Below are 18,550 nucleotides of genomic sequence, written 5' to 3'. Positions count from 1 at the left end.
TCTCTTTGTAAAGGCTTTAATTCAGAGTCATGTAGTTGCTTTTTCTTTTTTTTTTTTTTAATGGAGACGCATATAGTTTATCGTTTTTCTAGGCATATAAATGTACCATATTTTAATTTTTCATATATTTGATTTTGGTTCTGATTGTTTATAATGAATAAATTAGGGCCATGAACATTAGTTGAGTTATGGAAGCTCAGTTTAAGTAGGGTTTCTTAACCTCAGCACAATTGACATTTTAGACCAAATAATTCTTTGTTTTGAGGGCCTGTCCTGTACACCGTAAGATGTTTAAGAGCATCCCTGGCCTCTATCCACTAAATACCAGTAATACCTTCCAAGTTGTGAAAACCAAAAATGTCTCTAGACATTGCCAGATATCCCCTGGAAGACAAAAATACCTCCAGGTGAGAATCACTAGTTTAAAGAGACTTAGAGCCAACAAGAGTAGAATTTTCAGTTAACTTTTTTTTTTTTTGAACAGCTTTATTGAGGTGTGATTCATATACCATACGATACAACCATCTAAAGTTTACATTCAGCGGCTTTTAGTGTATTCACAGAATTGTGCATCCATCACCATGATATCATTTTAGGACATTTTCATAACCTCATAAAGAAACCCCAGGCACATTAGCAGTCACTTCCCATTTCTTCTCCCTACCCCCCCTGCCCCCCAGCCTAGACATACCTGGTTATCTTTTTATGTTTAGGAATACACAGCCTTCTTGTCTGTTTTAAGTTAGATTATAAGGCAACCAAATCCTATTTCAGAGTATAGTTATTGAAAACTATTTGCATCAAAGTAAGGAAACATATATTCTTTCCTTCAGAGGCCTTTGTTTAGACAGACTCCCAGTTAAATCTGTAGAGGAAATAAATAAACCAAAATAGGCTGATTTAAGAATCATTTTAATGTTATTCACAACAGTAAGAAGTCCCTCTAGCCCTCCACAGCAAGTTTTATATTATGGAAGTCAACAGTTTTTGTTTTTCCTGTTCAAATCTAGTAAATAACCTTATATCCTAGACTGTGTGTAAGAAACACAATTACGAAACATGTACTTAAAATAGTATTTTGAACCTGTGCTTCACTATTATCAAGTAGATCATTTTCAGTGAACTGGTAGTTGGGTTAATTTCTTTACAGATAGATAGTTGGGGTTTCTTTTATTTTTCAAATGTATAGGCCTATTTTACGTACACAGTAATGTTACCTGTCATTCAAATCTTGCAAGTCATGTTTTTTTCCATAAGAATAAATAAGGACCAGTTGGATTATATTCTCTTATTTATAAAACGAAAATATTAACTGTCCTACTTCCCTCAAAGGGTTGGTGTGAAATGCTAAGAGGATCAAATCAGTACAGTCAAAGGAAATGGACAATAAGGTTGTATCTTCATCTTTTATTATTTCTGCTTCTCCCCTTGTGTTCCCATTGTATTTAAATGTTGTGAAGGCATCAAAGTTTTTAAAATGTCATTTATAGCTGACTTTGCAGGGCTTGACCAAGCCATATTTCCTTTGGTTTTAATATATGTGGTTAAAGCTTATACATCATAGAAAATATTTTAAACAAGACAAAGTGTCCTTAATAAATAGAGCTACACAAAAGAAAACACCTAAGCCATAGTAGATAAATGGCAAAGGATTTGAACACACAATTCAGAAAAGGTATTCAGATGGCCAACACATATTTGAAGAACATGTTCAGTTCTATTAGGAATCAGGTAAATGCAGATAAAAGCAATAATAAAGTTCCATATTGGGTCTGTTAATTACCAGCAGGTTTTTTCCTTTTAAAATTAGTCTTTAATATGCTAGTAATACATGGAAACATTTTCCTTGTTTAAAAAAAAGTGCAGGCTAACACTCCTGCTGACTACACTCCAATCTCAGACCCCGTTTTAGAAGTAAGCACTGTTAATCAGTTTGTTACATATCCTTTCAGACTTTTTTCAATTTATGTGTTAGGTGTGAAAATCATTGTAGGAAATATATAATGTCTGTAGCATATATCATAATGTAAACATCAGTAACTTTGTTTCATTCAGCCATATATTTTAGAGGTTTATTTAGGTTAGTGCATAAAGATTTCTTTCATTCTTTTTAACTATTACAGAATATTTTTTTCCCCAACATACACTTTTAAATTTTTTATTTATTTATTTATTTTTGGCTGCATTGGGTCTTCGTTGCTGCACACAGGCTTTCTCTAGTTGCGGTGAGCGGGGGCTACTCTTTGTTGCGGTGCATGGGCTTCTCATTGCGGTGGCTTCTCTTGTTGTGGAGCACAGGCTCTAGGCACTTGGGCTTCAGTAGTTGCAGCACGCGGGCTCAGTAGTTGTGGCATGTGGGCTCTAGAGTGCAGGCTCAGTAGTTGTGGCGCACGGGCTTAGTTGCTCCACAGCGTGTGGGATCTTCCCGGACCAGGGCTCGAACCCGTGTCCCCTGCACTGGCAGGCGGATTCTTAACCACTGACCCACCAGGGAAGCCCCAGGATATTCTTACTGTATAATAGTTCTGCAATTATGATTCTTCTGGAAACAATGTTAAGAATGAACTTATAGAGGACAGTGGTGGTGGGGAGACCAGTTAGGAAGCTATTGTAGTAATCAAGCAAGAGAAAATGGTAGCTCGGAGTACCGTTTTTGGGGGATAACCTGTCTGATTCCTAGACAGATTCCCTGTGAAAAATCTGTGTGGAAATGTTCCCTGGCAGATGACAAGAAGAGTCTGACACTCATGAGAGGTGTTTGAGCATAAGGTACAGATTTGGGAGATACAGCTTACACAAAGTAGTAAAAGTTATGAAAGTGTGTGAACAAACCAAGGAGCAAGTTAGAATGAGAAGTTGGAACTATGTGGGGGTGGCTAGAGAAGTGGGAGGAACACCAGTGGTGAGTAGTACCGAGAAGCCCAAGAAGGAGAGCATTTCAAGAAGAGGGTGGGATTAGCAGCTCCAGGTGCTCCAGAGGTGAAATAAGGTCAAAGGGAAGAGTATGTTTGGGTTTACCATCAGAGAAATCGTTCGTTCTGTCATCATTTTAGCAGAATGATGGGTTGGACACCTAATTTCAGTAATTTAAAGAGAGAATGGGAGGGACTTCCCTGGTGACGCGGTGGTTAAGAATCCACCTACCAAAGCACGGGACACGGGTTCGATGCCTGATATGGGAAAGATCCCACATGCCGCGGAGCAGCTAAGCCCGTGCACCACAACTACTGAGCCAGCGCTCTGAGAAGCCCGAGCACCGCAACGAAGAGTAGCCCCTGCTCTCCACAACTAGAGAAAGCCCACGCGCAGCACGAAGACCCGACGCAGCCGATAGATAGATAGATAGATAGATAGATAGATAGATAGATAGATAGATAGATAGAAAGAAAGAATGGGAAATGAGGAGTAAAAGCAACCAGTATAGGTAAATCTTTTAAGAATGTGATGTCAGTTTAGGTTTAAATGCTGATAGGGAAAGCTAACAGAGAGGAAGAGTTTCTGAGAATGTAGGGAGTTAGCTCCGACAGTCAGGTTTTAAGGGCAGAGTGGTCAATGGTGTCACATGCAGCAGTGCAGTCTTATTTATGTGCACTGAGAAAATGCACATTGGATTTGGCCTTTAGGAGGAAATCTGTGAGCCAGGAGCTAAGTCCCTGTGGTGGAGTCCTTTGAATGCCAGACTTTGGTCAATGGGGAATGAATGAAAGTTACTGAGCACAGAAGTGATATGATCAAAACAGCATTAAAATGTGTTTTTCTTTTAAACTTTCCTTTATTAAGCTTATGTTATTGAGTGGCTCTGTTGTTTGGGCTCTGATCCACATCTGGAGATACAGCAGTGAACATAACAGGCAGGATCTCTGTTACCATGGCACTGAACATTCAGAAGTGAGGCGAAGACAGAAAAAAATGAAAGGACAAGATAATTTAAGGCAAGTAAGACAAAACTTGGCGATGATGCAGAAATGGACTAAGGGGAACTATGATGATGTGGTCAGGTATGGCATTTCTAAAGAGGAGGATTTGAACTGAGATCAGACTATTACTAACGAGTCAGCTGTGCAAAAATCTGGGTGCAAAGGCATCCTCGCCCAGACTAGAGAGTGTGTGCAAAGGCCCTAAGCAGGGAATGAGCCTGATTTGTTTGAGGACCAGAGAAAAAGGCAAGTTTGTTAGGAGTGGAGTGAGCAAGGGAGAGACTAATACAAGATGAGGTCTGAGAGGTGGGTGGAGTTAAACTTGAGCAGGGCCTTGGAGGCCTTAGTAAGGAGTTTGGTGGCTTGTTCTTGATCGGTCACAGTAGAAATGAAAGAAAAGTAGTATTGAGCTGTTGTTGAACTGTCTGGGACATCTAGGTTAAGAAGTCAAGAGAGTTGTCAGGCTTAAATATTTAAATTCAGATATGGTTTGCTTAGTATTATTCCTTGAAATAACTCCCCAGGTTGTTTAGGCATTGAACAAATAAACGTTCGTAGGGAGGCTTGGAGAGTCTGTTGAAATGGTATGATCAACCAGTGATCATGGATCTCTAGCAGTTCTTTGACATAATGAAGGGCATCTTAAATAAATATCATTGCAACCGGAAAGGAATGACCAACTGTTGTATAAACAGTAGCTGGAAAAATTACGGCCAGAAATATCTCATGACTTCAGGGGACATAAAGAATACTTGCCAACCTGAAATACCTACATCTCCATAGGGACCAAGCTATAAAGACTTTGTATAGTGTTTAGTGCTGGTTTGGATAGAACTCCCATTTCCAAAAACGCTTTTTCCCCCCCAGTAAATAGGGAGTATGTGTATCACTGTGCTTCTAGATGCATAAGTAGTTTGAATAGTTTGCTTAGCCAAGGTCATCCTTAAGGAATCTGGTTTTACCGAGTATGTAAAACTTATGTGTGCCCGAAAGCTGCATTGAGGCATAATAATTATACTTTACATATTGCTTTACAGTTTACAAAGCCTTTACCCATTAGGAAATCAATTTGATCTTCATAAACAACTCTTTAAAGTAGATAAGGGCCAGGAATTTTAGGGAGGTCAGTATTATTAGAGGTGAGGAAAGTGAGGATCTCCAAATGTACAGTCACTGAATGGGACGTGAACTCACAACTTCTCACTTTACTTTTCATTTCTTTACCTGTCACACCTTGTTAATGCAAAGGTGAATGAAAATTTAAACTTTACTAGAAGAACTAAAATATGTGTCTTTACTAAAGCAGTGACGGAACACATTTTTTTTTCTTGTTATTAATTTTTGGCTGCGTTGGGTCTTCGTTGCTGCACGCAGGCTCTTCTCTAGTTGCGGCGAGCATGGGCCCACTCTACCTTGCTGTGCGCGGGCTTTTCATTGCGGTGGCTTCTCTTGTTGCAGAGCACAGGTTCCAGGCACACAGGCTCAGTAGTTGTGGCTCATGGGCTCTAGGGGGCAGGCTCAGTAGTTGTGGCGCACGGGCTTAGTTGCTCCGGGGCATGTGGGATCTTCCCGGACCCGGACTCGAACCCGTGTCCCCTGCATTGGCAGGCGGATCCTTAACCACTGCACCACCAGGGAAGCCCCACATATATTTTATTTGTATTAAAGTTATTGGTGCTACCAAAGGTTTCAGATTGCTGTGACTACACAGAGGAGGGTGAGATTGACTTTGGCTGGCAGAGTCAAAGGTTTAATTTTGTTTTGAAAATGTGTGCTATTTTCTCACTTGCTAATTTTTATTGTCTTTCCTTGGTTGCTCCGCATGTTTAAAGTACGACATATGCAGCTTTAAAATAAACCCTTTTATTTTATATGCAGTACTCACATGTTTGTTTCTGCAACCATATTTTATTCTTGTATTGCCACTCAACTTAGTGGAGACTAGTAATAATAATAGCTAACATGTAATGAACAATTCTTTGCTAGGCGCTGTGTGGTGGTAAGGGGTTTGTAAAAATTAACGTATTTAATTCTTACATCAACTCTGAGGTGGGAGCATTCCTTCATAAATTGGTGTTTTTTTTCCTGCCCCTTCACATACTTGCTATTCCCACACCTGAGAAAGTAGAACTATGTTGAGAGAAAGTATAATTATAAGGCATACTCATGTACACTCAGGATCAACTTAAGCCATGTAAATTTTGTCATATTATATATTGCTTATCATATTTTTCTCTAAGCCAACATAGCCAAGTTGGTATGTGTACTGACCTGAGAGGTGAAAACTCAGCTAGGTAACATGAGTGAATGAAGTAATATCCTAAATGTCTGTTCTGTGATTTTAGTGACAGTATGTAATAATCATACATGGTTTTGCATTTAAAAAAAACTGCTTAACTCAATGTGTAAAATAAAAAAAAAGACTCATCAGTAAAGAGATGTTTGCTTAATTTAAAGTGTTTAGGAATGAGAAATGTCCATTATACTTAATCCTTTGTTTAGTTACTTTTTATTCCTGTATTTTCATGGAGTGAATGAGATATGTTGCTTACTGTGGAAATGGTCATAATAATGCTTTGTATTTATATAACATCTTTCATCTGAGGATCTCAAAAAATGTCTCATGAATCGTCACAGCACTTCAGTGAGGTAGTAAGGTAGCAAGGATTATTAATCTTCATTTTACAGATGGAGAAATTAAGCCACAAGAGGATTAAAATTTATGTATAGTCCCACCAACCAGATATAGAGGCAGCCTGAGCTGCTAAGGTTAGAACATTATATTTTAGGAGGATTGGCGTAGTATAAAACTTAAATTAACCCCTTTGCTTTTGTACTTTACACAGATAATGTGTTAGAACAAATATGGTAGCTTTAAAGTGTCCATATGGAAATTTTTTAAATCCTTTTTAGGAATAGAAAACATTGTAATACTCTTTTCCCCTCTCATTTTTAGGTCAGCAGCAAGGACAAGATGGAGTGAAAGTCCAACAAGCTACAATAGCTCCTGTAACCGTAGCAGTTGGAGGAATTGCTAATGCAACTATAGGTGCTGTTAGTCCTGACCAACTCACACAAGTGCATTTGCAGCAAGGCCAGCAGGCTTCTGATCAAGAGGTGCAGCCTGGCAAGAGGCTTCGAAGAGTTGCCTGTTCCTGTCCTAATTGTAGGGAAGGAGAAGGAAGGTAAATGCTCTATTGCCACCCAACTCAGTGGAGACTAGTATAATAGCTAACATGTGATGAACAATTACATGTAATCAAGGCACGTAGGGTATTAGTTAAAATCAAGCCATTGGCTGAGTAGTTCGATCATTAGAACATCACTAGCTTTATAACCCAAGAGTTGAGATACAATATTGTTATGAAGGGGATTAGATTGAGCTCTTCTGGGAATGGGATTTCAGTGGTCCTCTACCATGTACCTTTTACTTTCTTTTATGGTTTTCTTTCCTCATTTATTTATGTAAAATTTTAAAACAACTTTATTGATATAAAACTTACATACCATGTAATTCACTCATTTAAACTGTACATTTCAGTGGTTTTTAATATATTCACAGAGTTGTGCATCCATCACCACAGTCAATTTTAGAACTTTTTTGTTCCCCTGAAGACAAATCCTGTATTGTTTCGCTATCACTGCCTCTTCCCTCCCAGCTCTAGGCAACCACTAAACTAATTTTCTGTGTATAGATTTGCCTATTCTAGACATTCATATAAATGGAATCATAAAATATGTGGGTTTTGTGACTGGTTTCATTCACTTAGCATGTTTTCAAAGTTGATCCATATTATAGCATGTGTCAGTTCTTCATTCTTTTTAATGAACAAAATAATATTCCATTGTATGGATATACAATATTTTACTTATCCATTCATCAGTTGTTGGACATTTGGAATTTTTTCCACCTGTTGGCTATTATGCTGCTACAGTACAAGTTTTTGTTTTTGATTTGCATTTCCCTGATGACTAATGATATAAAGTATGTTTTCGTGTGCTTACTGTTGGCCATTTGTGTATCTTTTTTTTTTTGATTAATTAATTAATTAATTTTTGGCTGCGTTGGGTCTTCATTGCTGCTCGCGGGCTTTCTCTAGTTGCGGCGCGCGGGCTTTCTCTAGTTGTGGCGAGCGGGGGCTACTCTTCGTTGCGGTGCACGGGCTTCTCATTGTGGTGGCTTCTCTTGTTGTGGAGCACAGGGTCTAGGCACGTGGGCTTCAGTAGTTGTGGCATGCGGGCTCAGTAGTTGTGGCTCACGGGCTTAGTTGCTCTGCAGTATGTGGATCTTCCCAGACCAAGGATTGAACCCGTGTCCCCTGCATTGGCAGGTGGATTCTTAACCACTGTGCCACCAGGGAAGTCCCTGTGTGTCTTCTTTAGAGAATTGTCTATTAAGATCTTATGCCTATTTTAATTAGATTATTTGTCTTTTTATTTTTGAATTATAATAGTTCTTCATATATTCTAGATACAGGTCCCTTATCAGATTTATGATTTGAAATATTTCTTCCCGGTCTCTGAGTTGTCTTTTCACTTTCTTGATAGCGTCCTTTGAAGCACAAAAGTTTTTAATTGTGAAGTCCAGTCTTTTCTTTGGGTGCTTCTGCTTTTGGTTTCATATCTAAGAATCCATTGCCCAATCTGAGGTCACAAAGATTCCCACTTTTCTTATAAGAGTTTTATAGTTTTTGTTCTTACATTTAGGTCTTTGATCAATTTGGGGGTTAATTTTTGTAACTGGTGTGAGGTAAGGGTTCATCCAACACCATGTGTTGAAAGACCGTCCCTTCCCCATTCTTTGGATGGTTTTGGCACCCTTGTCAAAGATCAGTTGATCATAGACACATAGGTTTATTTCTAGAGTCTTCAATTCTGTTTCATTGATCTGTCTGTCTGTCTCTATGCCAATACCACACTGTCCTGTTGACTTTGGCTTTGTGGTAACTTTTGACATTGTGGAGTATGAGTCTTCCAACTCACCCAACATGAAACGGTTTTTTTTTTTTTCTTTTTATAAATTTATTTATTTATTTATTTATGGCTGTGTTGGGTCTTCGTTTCTGTGCGAGGGCTTTCTCTAGTTGAGGCGAGCGGGGGTCACTCTTCATCGCGGTGCGCAGGCCTCTCACTGTCGCGGCCTCTCCCGCTGCGGAGCAGTCTCCAGACGCGCAGGCTCAGCAGTCGTGGCTCACGGGCTTAGTTGCTCCGTGGCATGTGGGATCCTCCCAGACCAGGGCCCGAACCCGTGTCCCCTGCATTGGCAGGCAAAGTCTTAACCACTGCACCACCAGGGAAGCCCCCTATTTTTTTTTTTTTTTTGAAAGGGTTTTTGATTGTGTCACGTGCTTTTCTTCATCTGTTGAGATGATCATGTAGTTTTGTTTTTTATTCCGTCAATATGGTATATTACATTAATTGATTGTTAAATGTTAAAGTACTTTTGCATTCATGGGATAAATACAACTTGGTCATGCTATGTAATTCTTTTTATATGTTGATGGATTTGTTTTTTTACTATTGTGTTGAGGATTTTTGCATCCATGTTCATGAGAGATACTGGTCTGTAGTTTTCTTGCAATGCCTTTGGGTGGGCAAGGGTGTTACTGGCCTTGTAGAATGAGTTGGGAAGTCTTCTCTCCAGTTTCATTTTTTGAAAGTTTGTGAAGAACTGGTATTAATTTTTAAAATGTTTTGTGAACCTGTGAATCTCACTGGGCTTTTCCTGTGTGTATTTTTTCGACTACTAATTCACCATCATTACTTGTTTTGAGTTCTGTCTTGTTCTGGAGTCAGCTTTGATACTTTGTATCTTTCTAAGAATTTGTTCATCTTATAGTTTTTTAAGTAATTGGTATACAATTGTTCTTGGTATTCGTTTATAATCCTTTTTATTTCTGTAAGGTTGGTAGTGATATCCCTTTTTTCATTTCTGATTCTAGTAATTTGAGTCTTCTTTTTTTTTTTTTTTGTTAGTCTTCCTAATGGCCTGTTGGTTTTGTTGACCTTGAATCAGCCTTTGGTTCCATTGATTTTTCTCTATTGTTTTTGTATTCTCTAATTCATTAGTTTCTGCTGTGTTCTTTATTATTTTCTTTCTTCTGCTTGCTTTATTTTAGATTTAATTTGCTCTGTTTTACTGTCTTAAGATGGAAGTTTAGGTTATTTAAGATCTTTTTTCCTTCCAGTTTTACTGAGATATAATTGACGTACAGCACTGTATAAGTTTAAGGTGTACAGCATAATAATATGACTTAATACATCATGAAATGAGTATCATAATAAGTTTAGTGAACATCTGTCAGCTACAAAATAAAGAAATAGAAAAACTATTTTTCCTTGTGATGAGGACTCTTAGGATTTAACTCTCTTAACAATTTTCATATATAACATACAGCAATGTTACTTATATTTATCATGTTGTAGATTACATTCCTAGTACTTACTTACCTTAGAACTGGAAGTTTGTATCTTCTGACTGCCTTCATCCATTTCCCCTCCTCTGGTAACCACAAATCTGATCTCTTTTTCTGTGAGTTGTTTGTTTGTTTGTTTTTGAGGTGTAACTGACCTACAACACTGTTAGTTCCTGTTACACAATATAGTGAATCACTATTTCTATACATTTCACAATGATCACAGTAAGTCTAGTTACGATATTATCACTGTACAAAATTATTACATAGTTATTGACCATATTCCCCACACTGTACATTTCATCCCCTTGACTCCTTTATTTTTTAACTGGCAGTTTGTACCTCTCAATCTCCCTCACCTTTTTTTTTTTCCTCCCTCCACACCCCTCTCCTCTGACAACCACCTGTTTGTTCTCTGTATCTATAACTGTTTCTGTTTTGTTATGTTTGTTCATTTATTTTGTTGTTTAGATTCCACATATAAGTAAAATCATTCAGTATTTGTCTTTCTCTGTCTGACTTGCTTCACTTAGCGTAATATCCTCTAGGTCCATCCATGTTGTCACAAATGGCAAGATTTCATTCTTTTCTTGTGGCTGAGTAATTTTCTATTGTGTGTGTGTGTGTGCGTGTATATATATACGCGCGCACACACACACACACACACACACACACACACACACACACCACATCTTCTTTATCCATTCAGCTATTGATGGGCATTTAGGTGGCTTCCATATCTTGACTATTGTGAATGATGATGAAGTGAACATAAGGGTGCATGTATCTTTTCTAATTAGCGTTTTCACTTTCTTTGGATAAATACCCAGGAGTGGAATTCCTGGGTCTTATATTCGTTCTATTTTTAATTTTCTGAGGAGTATCCATACTGTTTGGCGTAGCGGCTGTACCAATTTACATTCCCAACAACAGTGCACGAGGGCTCCCTTTTCTCCATATCCTTGACAACGTTTGTTATTTGTTCTCTTTTGTATACTAGCCATTCTGACAGGTTTGAGGTAAGATCTTTTTAAATATAGATATTTACAGCTGTAAGTTTCCCTCTAAGCATTACTTTATGTGTATCCCCTAAGTTTTGGTATGATGTGTTTTCATTTTCCTTCATCTCAAAATCTTTTATGATTTCCCTTTTGATTTCTTCTTTGACCCATTGGTTATTTAGGAGTATATTGTTTAATTGCTAGGTATTTGTGAATTTCCTGGTTTCCTCCTATAAATGATTTCTAGTTTTCTTCCACTGTGGTCAGAAAACTTTGTTATTTCTGTCCTTTTAAATTTATTGAGATTTGTTTCACAGCCTAGTATATGATCTGTCCTGGAGAACATTCCATGCACTCTTGAGGAGAATGCTGTTGTTGGCTGGAGTGTCCTGTGGATGTCTGTTAGGTCTTGTTCATTTACAGTGTTATTCAAGTCTTCTGCTTCCTTGTTGATCTTCTACCTAGTTGTTTTGTGGAAACATCATTGAAGATAGAGTATTGAAATCTCCAACTATTATCATTGAATTGTCTATTTCTCTTTTCATTTCTGTCAGTTTTTACTTCTGTTTTGGCACTCTCTTTTTACTCTTGTTTAAATGCATGTATGTTTCCGGATGGATTGACCCATTTATCCGTATCAAATTTCTCTCTTTATTTCTAATAACATCTTTTGTTTTAACGTTTATTTTGTCTGGTCTTAGTATAGCCACTCCAGCTTTCTTGTGGTTGTTTGCATGATACCATTTTCCATCTTTTTACTTTTCAATATCTTTGTATTTTTGTATCTTTAAATGTAAAGTGTGTCAGCTATAGACAGTACATAGTAGGATCTTGTTTTAAATCTAATCTGACAAAACCTACCTTTTTATTAGTTTATATAATCCATTTACATTGGATGTTATTATCAATATAATGAACTTATGTCTGCCATTTTACCTTTTGTTTTCTATGTCTCATGTCTTTTTTTGCTCCCCTATCCCTCCCTTACTGCTTTCTTTTGAATTAAGTTACTATCATTTTAATTTGTAATATAGCATTTTAATTTCATTACTGATGTTTTCACTGTACTTATTTCTCTGGTGCTTGCTCTAGGCCTTACAATATATATCTTAATTTATCATAATCAGTTTAAGATTTACGGTAACTTAATTCCAGTGAGTTACAGAAATGTTACTCCTATATAGGTCTGTTCCCTTGTGCTTCTTTTTATGGTATTACTGTTATACATAAGTGTTACAAACCCCACAATACTTCGTTATAATTATTATTTTTATAAATTTATGTCTTTTAAATTTGCTATGTTAACTTTATCATTTCTGGTTCTCTTTATTTATTCCCATGAATTTGAGTTCCCATTTGGGGTCATTTCCTTATGGCTTTGCTCCCAGCCACCTCCTTTGTGCTGTTATTGGCAGATACGTTACATATGTTGCATTTCTCTAATGTTACAGGCTTGACAATACATTTTATACATATTGTTTTATAAAATTGCTTTTTATTTTTTTATTAAACCACATTTAATTATTTTTGGCTGCTTTGGGTCTTTGCTGCTGCACATGGGCTTTCTCTAGTTGCGGCAAGCGGGGGCTACTCTTTGTTGTGGTGCATGGGCTTCTCATTGCAGTGGCTTCTCTTGTTGCGGAGCACGGGCTCTAGGCGTGTGGGCTTAAGTAGTTGTGGCGCGCAGGCTCAGTAGTTGTGGTGCGCGGGCTTAGTTGCTCTGTGGCATGTGGGATCTTCCCAGACCAGGGATTGAACCCACGTCCCCTGCATTGGCAGGCGGATTCTTAACCGCTGTGCCACCAGGGAAGCCCAAAATTGCTTTCTAAATCAGGTGAGAAGAAATATGCATTTACACTGTCCTTTATAATTACATAATTACCTTTGCTAGTGCGCTTTTGTTTCTTTATATATATTTGAATTACTTGCTGGTTTCACTTGCTTTCAGCTTAAAGAACTTCCTTTAGTATTTGTTGCAAAGCAAGTCTACTAGCAACACATTCTCTTAGTTTTTATCTGGGAATATCTTTATTTCACCTTCATTTTTGAAAGATTAGCTCTGCTGGGTATAGGATTCTTGTTTGAGGTTGTTTTGGGGTTTTTTTTTTTGTTTTTTTGTTTGTTTTTGTTTTGTTTTTGAGTACTTGAATATGTTTCTACTGAGAGGTCAGCCTTTAATCCTACTGGGCTTTCCCTGTAAGTGATGAGTCATGTTTCTTGCTGTTTTCAAGATTTCATCCTTGTCTTCGGGTTTCAGGATTTTTAGTGTAGTGTCTATTTGTAGATCTCTACATTTATCCTATTTGGAGTTTGTTGAGCTTCCTGAAAGTGTAGGTTAATGTTTTTCATAAGTTTTCAGCTGTTATTTCTTTGAATATTTTTTCTGCTTCATCCCCCACTCTCCTTTTCCCTCTCGTCTCCTCTCCTCCTGGTATTCTCATTCACATGTTGGTGTTCCACATTTCTCTGACATTCTGTTTATTCTTCTTCTGTTTCTTGTTTGCTTTTTGGGTTGCATAATCTCTATTGAACTGTCTTCAATTTCACTATTTCTTCTTTCTCTTGAGTCCCTCTTGTGAATTTTTCATTTCAGTTGTACCTTTTATCTCAAGAGGTTCCAGTTGGTTCTTTAAAAAATCGTTTCTAGCTCTTTATTGATATTCTCTGTTTGATGTGACATTGTCATTATACCTTGCTTTACTTCTTTAATCATGATGTCCTTTAGTTCTTTGAATGTATTCATAATGGCTGCTTTGAAGTCTTGTTAAATTTGTTTGCTCTCACAGGCAATTTCTCTTGCCTGCTCTTTCTCTAGTGTATAGGTCGTTTTTTCCTTCTTTGTTTCTGGTTTTTGCATGTCTCATAATTTTTTGTTGGAAACTGGAGAAATAATATATTGTAGCAACTCCTAGTACTGCCTTCTGTCCTTCTCCCACCCCTGGCTTGTTACTATTGTTTGCTTGTTTGTTTAGTGATGAGCTGGATTATTTTAATGAAAATCCCTGCCCCCACTCCCCCCCCCTCCCCCCCCCCCCCCAGTATGAAGCTGTTGCTCCTTAGTGGCCCTGGGATGACAGTGGTTTTGGTAAGGATTTTTTTGGCTCTTTCCCTGACCACACCCAGCTGTTAAGCTTCACTAATTGCCAGCTGATTGCTCTGTCGTTTTCAATAATACCCTGAAGCATATATTGCTCCACAGGCCGATCCAATCAGAGTTTAAAAAGGCAGAACTTAGGTCTGTGCTTGAGATTTATTCTGATTCTGTAAGACTCTTACGGCTACCTCTTTCCTCAGTTCTCTCTAGCAACCTAGCAGTCTATAGTTTAGCTTATGTCTCCAATGAATCTATGAGTCTCCTCCCAGTTGTCTTTTACAACAATCTCCACTGTCTTTAAGATCATCCTTAGGCTCAAACCTCTCCACACTTTGTTGCAAATGAAGTCAATTTCTTGGGAAGAGATTTGGAGCCTTCTGTGTTATGGTATGCTCTCCCTCTGGCCAAAATCTCTGTGTCATGGCTCTTGAACTGGGGGGTTGGGACAGTGGCACATTTCTCCCTAGGCATTCCGTGCTCTAGGAGCTGAGCACTTGGGGGCAGGAGGTCAGCAGTATCCTCAAGTTTTATTGGCTGGTCACTCCAGGGTTGGAACCTCTGATTTATGAACTACAAATGAGCTGGGTCAAGGGTCATCTGGACCCCAGTGTTTTCAGCATGCCTTATCCAAGGCTGAGCCTGTGTCTCAGGGGTTGGGATTGGGTGGAAGAATGTTGCTCCCCGTCTGTCAGCCACACTCACCTGAAACTTAGCCTCCGTAACAGGTAGCTGCAGGTAGATTGAGAAATACTGATGTCCTGCCTCTCTTGGGGAGATAACCCAGCAACTGGAAGGGTGGGAGAAGAGGGAACCCTGTTGTTGATTGCACAAGTCTATAGTGTTTCTGTGTCAGGGGAGGTGGAAGGAGGAGGGAGAGACAGAGTGAGTATTGGTTCAAATACAGCAGACTCTCACTCTTCTTACCAAGTTCTGTTTGATTTTCATGAATAAATGTTTCTTTATTTGCTGTATACTCATAGGGCCATTTCCAGAGATTGTAAATGGTATTTGCTTTTTTTTGTTATCATTTGCACTGGTTTCACTGGGGAGTAGGTCCAGGGAGCTCTTCGTGCTGCTTTTGCTGGAAGTGAAACTCTGAACCTTACACTTTTGAGTGAGGATTACCATTCTTTGGTATTTTAGAGGAGAGTGTTCAAGTGTCTTGAAAAGTTTAAAGAGATTTTTTTCCCAGGGGAGGAACCTACTAGGAAATGAACATGTGAATTCCATGGCAGAACATACATTCTCTAAAATTAATGTGTTTTCATACCACTTTTGAGTTTACTACACACTGCTGTTTTTTTTTTTAATTGAAATTTTTCTGATTTTTAACTACAGTTGTGGCATCATGATTTAAAAAACCCATTTAGAAAAGCATCATTTAATTACTTGATTCCCTTTTACTTTTCCTGAATTATAAGCTTGGTGTTTGGGAGTGTAATTAATGTTTGGTTTTGGTTTTTGTTTTTGTAGAGGCAGTAATGAACCAGGAAAAAAGAAACAACATATCTGTCATATTGAAGGATGCGGAAAAGTTTATGGCAAAACATCTCACCTACGAGCACATCTTCGCTGGCATACTGGAGAAAGACCTTTTATATGCAACTGGATGTTTTGTGGCAAAAGATTTACAAGGAGTGATGAGCTTCAGAGACATAGAAGAACCCATACAGGTTAGTTGATTTATTTTAGGACTTGTACTTGTTACTTCTTTTCTCAGTGCTTAGGTGAAAATTATAGTGATAGTTCGCTATCAAATTGGGAAATATGGAAATTAAAGAGAGAAAATTCATTTTAGTGATTATATGAAAGATGTTTAAGGTCAAAATTCTTTACCTCATTTCTGAGATACATTTTATTCTACTTTTCGTAAGCTTTATCAGCATAATTACATGACTTGGAATTTATTCCATTTGCTTATCTTGCATTCTTAGCATGTTGAACTCACATATTACTTTTTGTCAGTATTTAAGTTGATGAGAAGAGAGTTGAATTATCTTATTGGTGACCTTGATTAGTTTTTGTTTTTTTACAATCCAGAAAATTGGCTGAAGTATCAAGAAAAGTATAACAGATACCTACCTTAACTCTCACTCAGAATTGACAGCTGTTAACATGCTATGTTATCTGTTATTTTTTAACAAAACAAATCATATAAAGTTGACATCATCTTTGTCCTCCTACCTCTCAAAGACAACAGCTACCATGAATTTCAAGTGTAAGTTTTTAGTGTAGTTTTAATACTCTTACATATTTTGTTCATGGATATATATGTGAATATTGTTTTGTGTTTTCTATGAAATTTTATGTAACTGATATATTACAGTATCATAATTTCACTTACTATGTTTTGAGATCTATCCAGGTTCATATGTATGTACATATATGTGTATGAATACATGTCTATTTCTCTTAACTGCTATGTAGTGTTCTATCACATGACTACTACACTGTATTGATCCATTTCCCACACTCTTTAGATGAGTTCAAGTTTTTTTGCTGTCACAAACTTTACTACTTTGAACATACAGTGAACATGTACAAGAAGTAGAATTATTGGATCTTAGGGAATGTGTGTGTTTGATTTTGCTAGATAACCACTAAAGAGTCTCTAAAGTGGCTGTTACCATATCTACTTCACTAGTGTTGACTGAGAGTTTCCACTTGGCTGTATGTTCACTCAGTAGCATCAGGCTTTGAAAGTTCTTGTCAGTCTAAAATGGTTTCTATTTAATTTTTTAAATTAGCATTTTTCCTGGTTATAGTGAGATAAGCATCTTTTCCTGTGTTTATTGGTCATTTATATTTTGTTTTCTTTTGATCTTTTTTGATTATTTCTTTTGATCTTTTTTGTTGTTGTTGTTTTGCTTTTTCTTACTGATTTATATATTGCAGTTTTTCCCAGTATTGCTATCTTTTATCTTGGTGCTATCTTTTGTCATATGGAAGTTTTACATTTTTATTTAGTCAAATATAAGGATATGTAAATATATTCCTTTGCATTTTGCTTTTTTTTTAAATGAAATTTTCTCTTATCTCAAGGTCATAAAGTTTTTAAAAACATTTTCTTCTAATTGCCTTTAAGGTTTTCTTTTTGTAAGTTTATTAGTCTAGAATTTTTTTTTTTTGGATGATGATGGACTAAAAAGGGGATAAAATTCTATTTTTCTTTCATGTGGAAAGCCATTTCTTGAATAGTCCAATTCTTTCTTCATTGATATTTAATGAACTTCTCTCATATGTTGATGTCCCTTTTAAGAATGGCTGATTTCTGAGTCCTTTGTTTTGTCTATTTGTCACTTCCTACAGTAATACTATGCTGTTTTAATTACCAGAAGCTTATATTAAGTCTTGATATCTGATAGGGCAATTTTCCTTTTTTTGGTATATAACACTGACCTTCTCTATTTAGAACATGTCTGGTATATATATTCGGGACTCAGTGTTTAATTATTGAATAAAGTAATAATTTGGGTAGATTTTTTGAATTAGACATTAAACTTTAACTTGTATCAGGGTACATGTAGGACAAAAGGGAAACTAGAACTGACATTTATTGATCAACTACTGAATATCAGGTGTTTCAAATATATCATCTCATTTAATTCTAACAGAAGCACCATAAACTAGAAATTGGCTCCATTTTACAGATTAGAAAATAGCCTCAGAGAAGAAATGATGGTTGCTAAATCTATTTAAAGTGATAAATTAAAATTACTTAGTTTGATATGCACACAACTTAGTAACACAGAAGAGTCTTAGTGTAATGGCTCAATCACTGAGTTAGTATTATATTAAAAATAAGAATTTTAATTTAAAAAAAGTTTTAAAAACTTTCTGTATGGTATTATATTGGGGTTTCTAATGCCACCTCACCTTTCATATTGGCAAATATGTTGTGATTAAAAATTAAGCCCATAATAAAATAATATTGATGTCTGTTTAGAAAAATACTGTGCTGTTTATGTCAGTATGAGTGGATGCAGTATTTCTACCCTGGTTTAACAGTGGGGCAGATTAGGGAAGCCAAGAAAATTTGGAACCTCTCACATTGTAATTTCATCATTTTGTTTGAGAAACGATGAGTTTCTAAACTTCCTTTCTGTTGCACATCCATACTCA

The 18,550-nt window shown here is 37.0% G+C and overlaps 1 protein-coding gene across 1 annotated transcript in view; it reads left to right on the top strand.

Annotated features, from left to right (window-relative positions):
- The window catches only part of SP4 (Sp4 transcription factor), a 70,419-nt gene that overhangs the window by 30,913 nt on the left and 20,956 nt on the right, over positions 1–18,550 (top strand). The window contains exons 3-4 of the mRNA XM_068550521.1: positions 6,874–7,102; positions 15,902–16,101. Coding sequence (XP_068406622.1) covers positions 6,874–7,102; positions 15,902–16,101 — 429 coding nt within the window. The remainder of the gene's footprint in view (positions 1–6,873; positions 7,103–15,901; positions 16,102–18,550) is intronic.

This window comes from Eschrichtius robustus, chromosome 8, assembly GCF_028021215.1.
Source record: "Eschrichtius robustus isolate mEscRob2 chromosome 8, mEscRob2.pri, whole genome shotgun sequence".
Classification (NCBI taxonomy): Eukaryota; Metazoa; Chordata; class Mammalia; order Artiodactyla; family Eschrichtiidae; genus Eschrichtius; species Eschrichtius robustus.
Note: the sequence above shows the minus strand (reverse complement) of the source record. Positions and strands in the feature narration are given on the sequence as shown.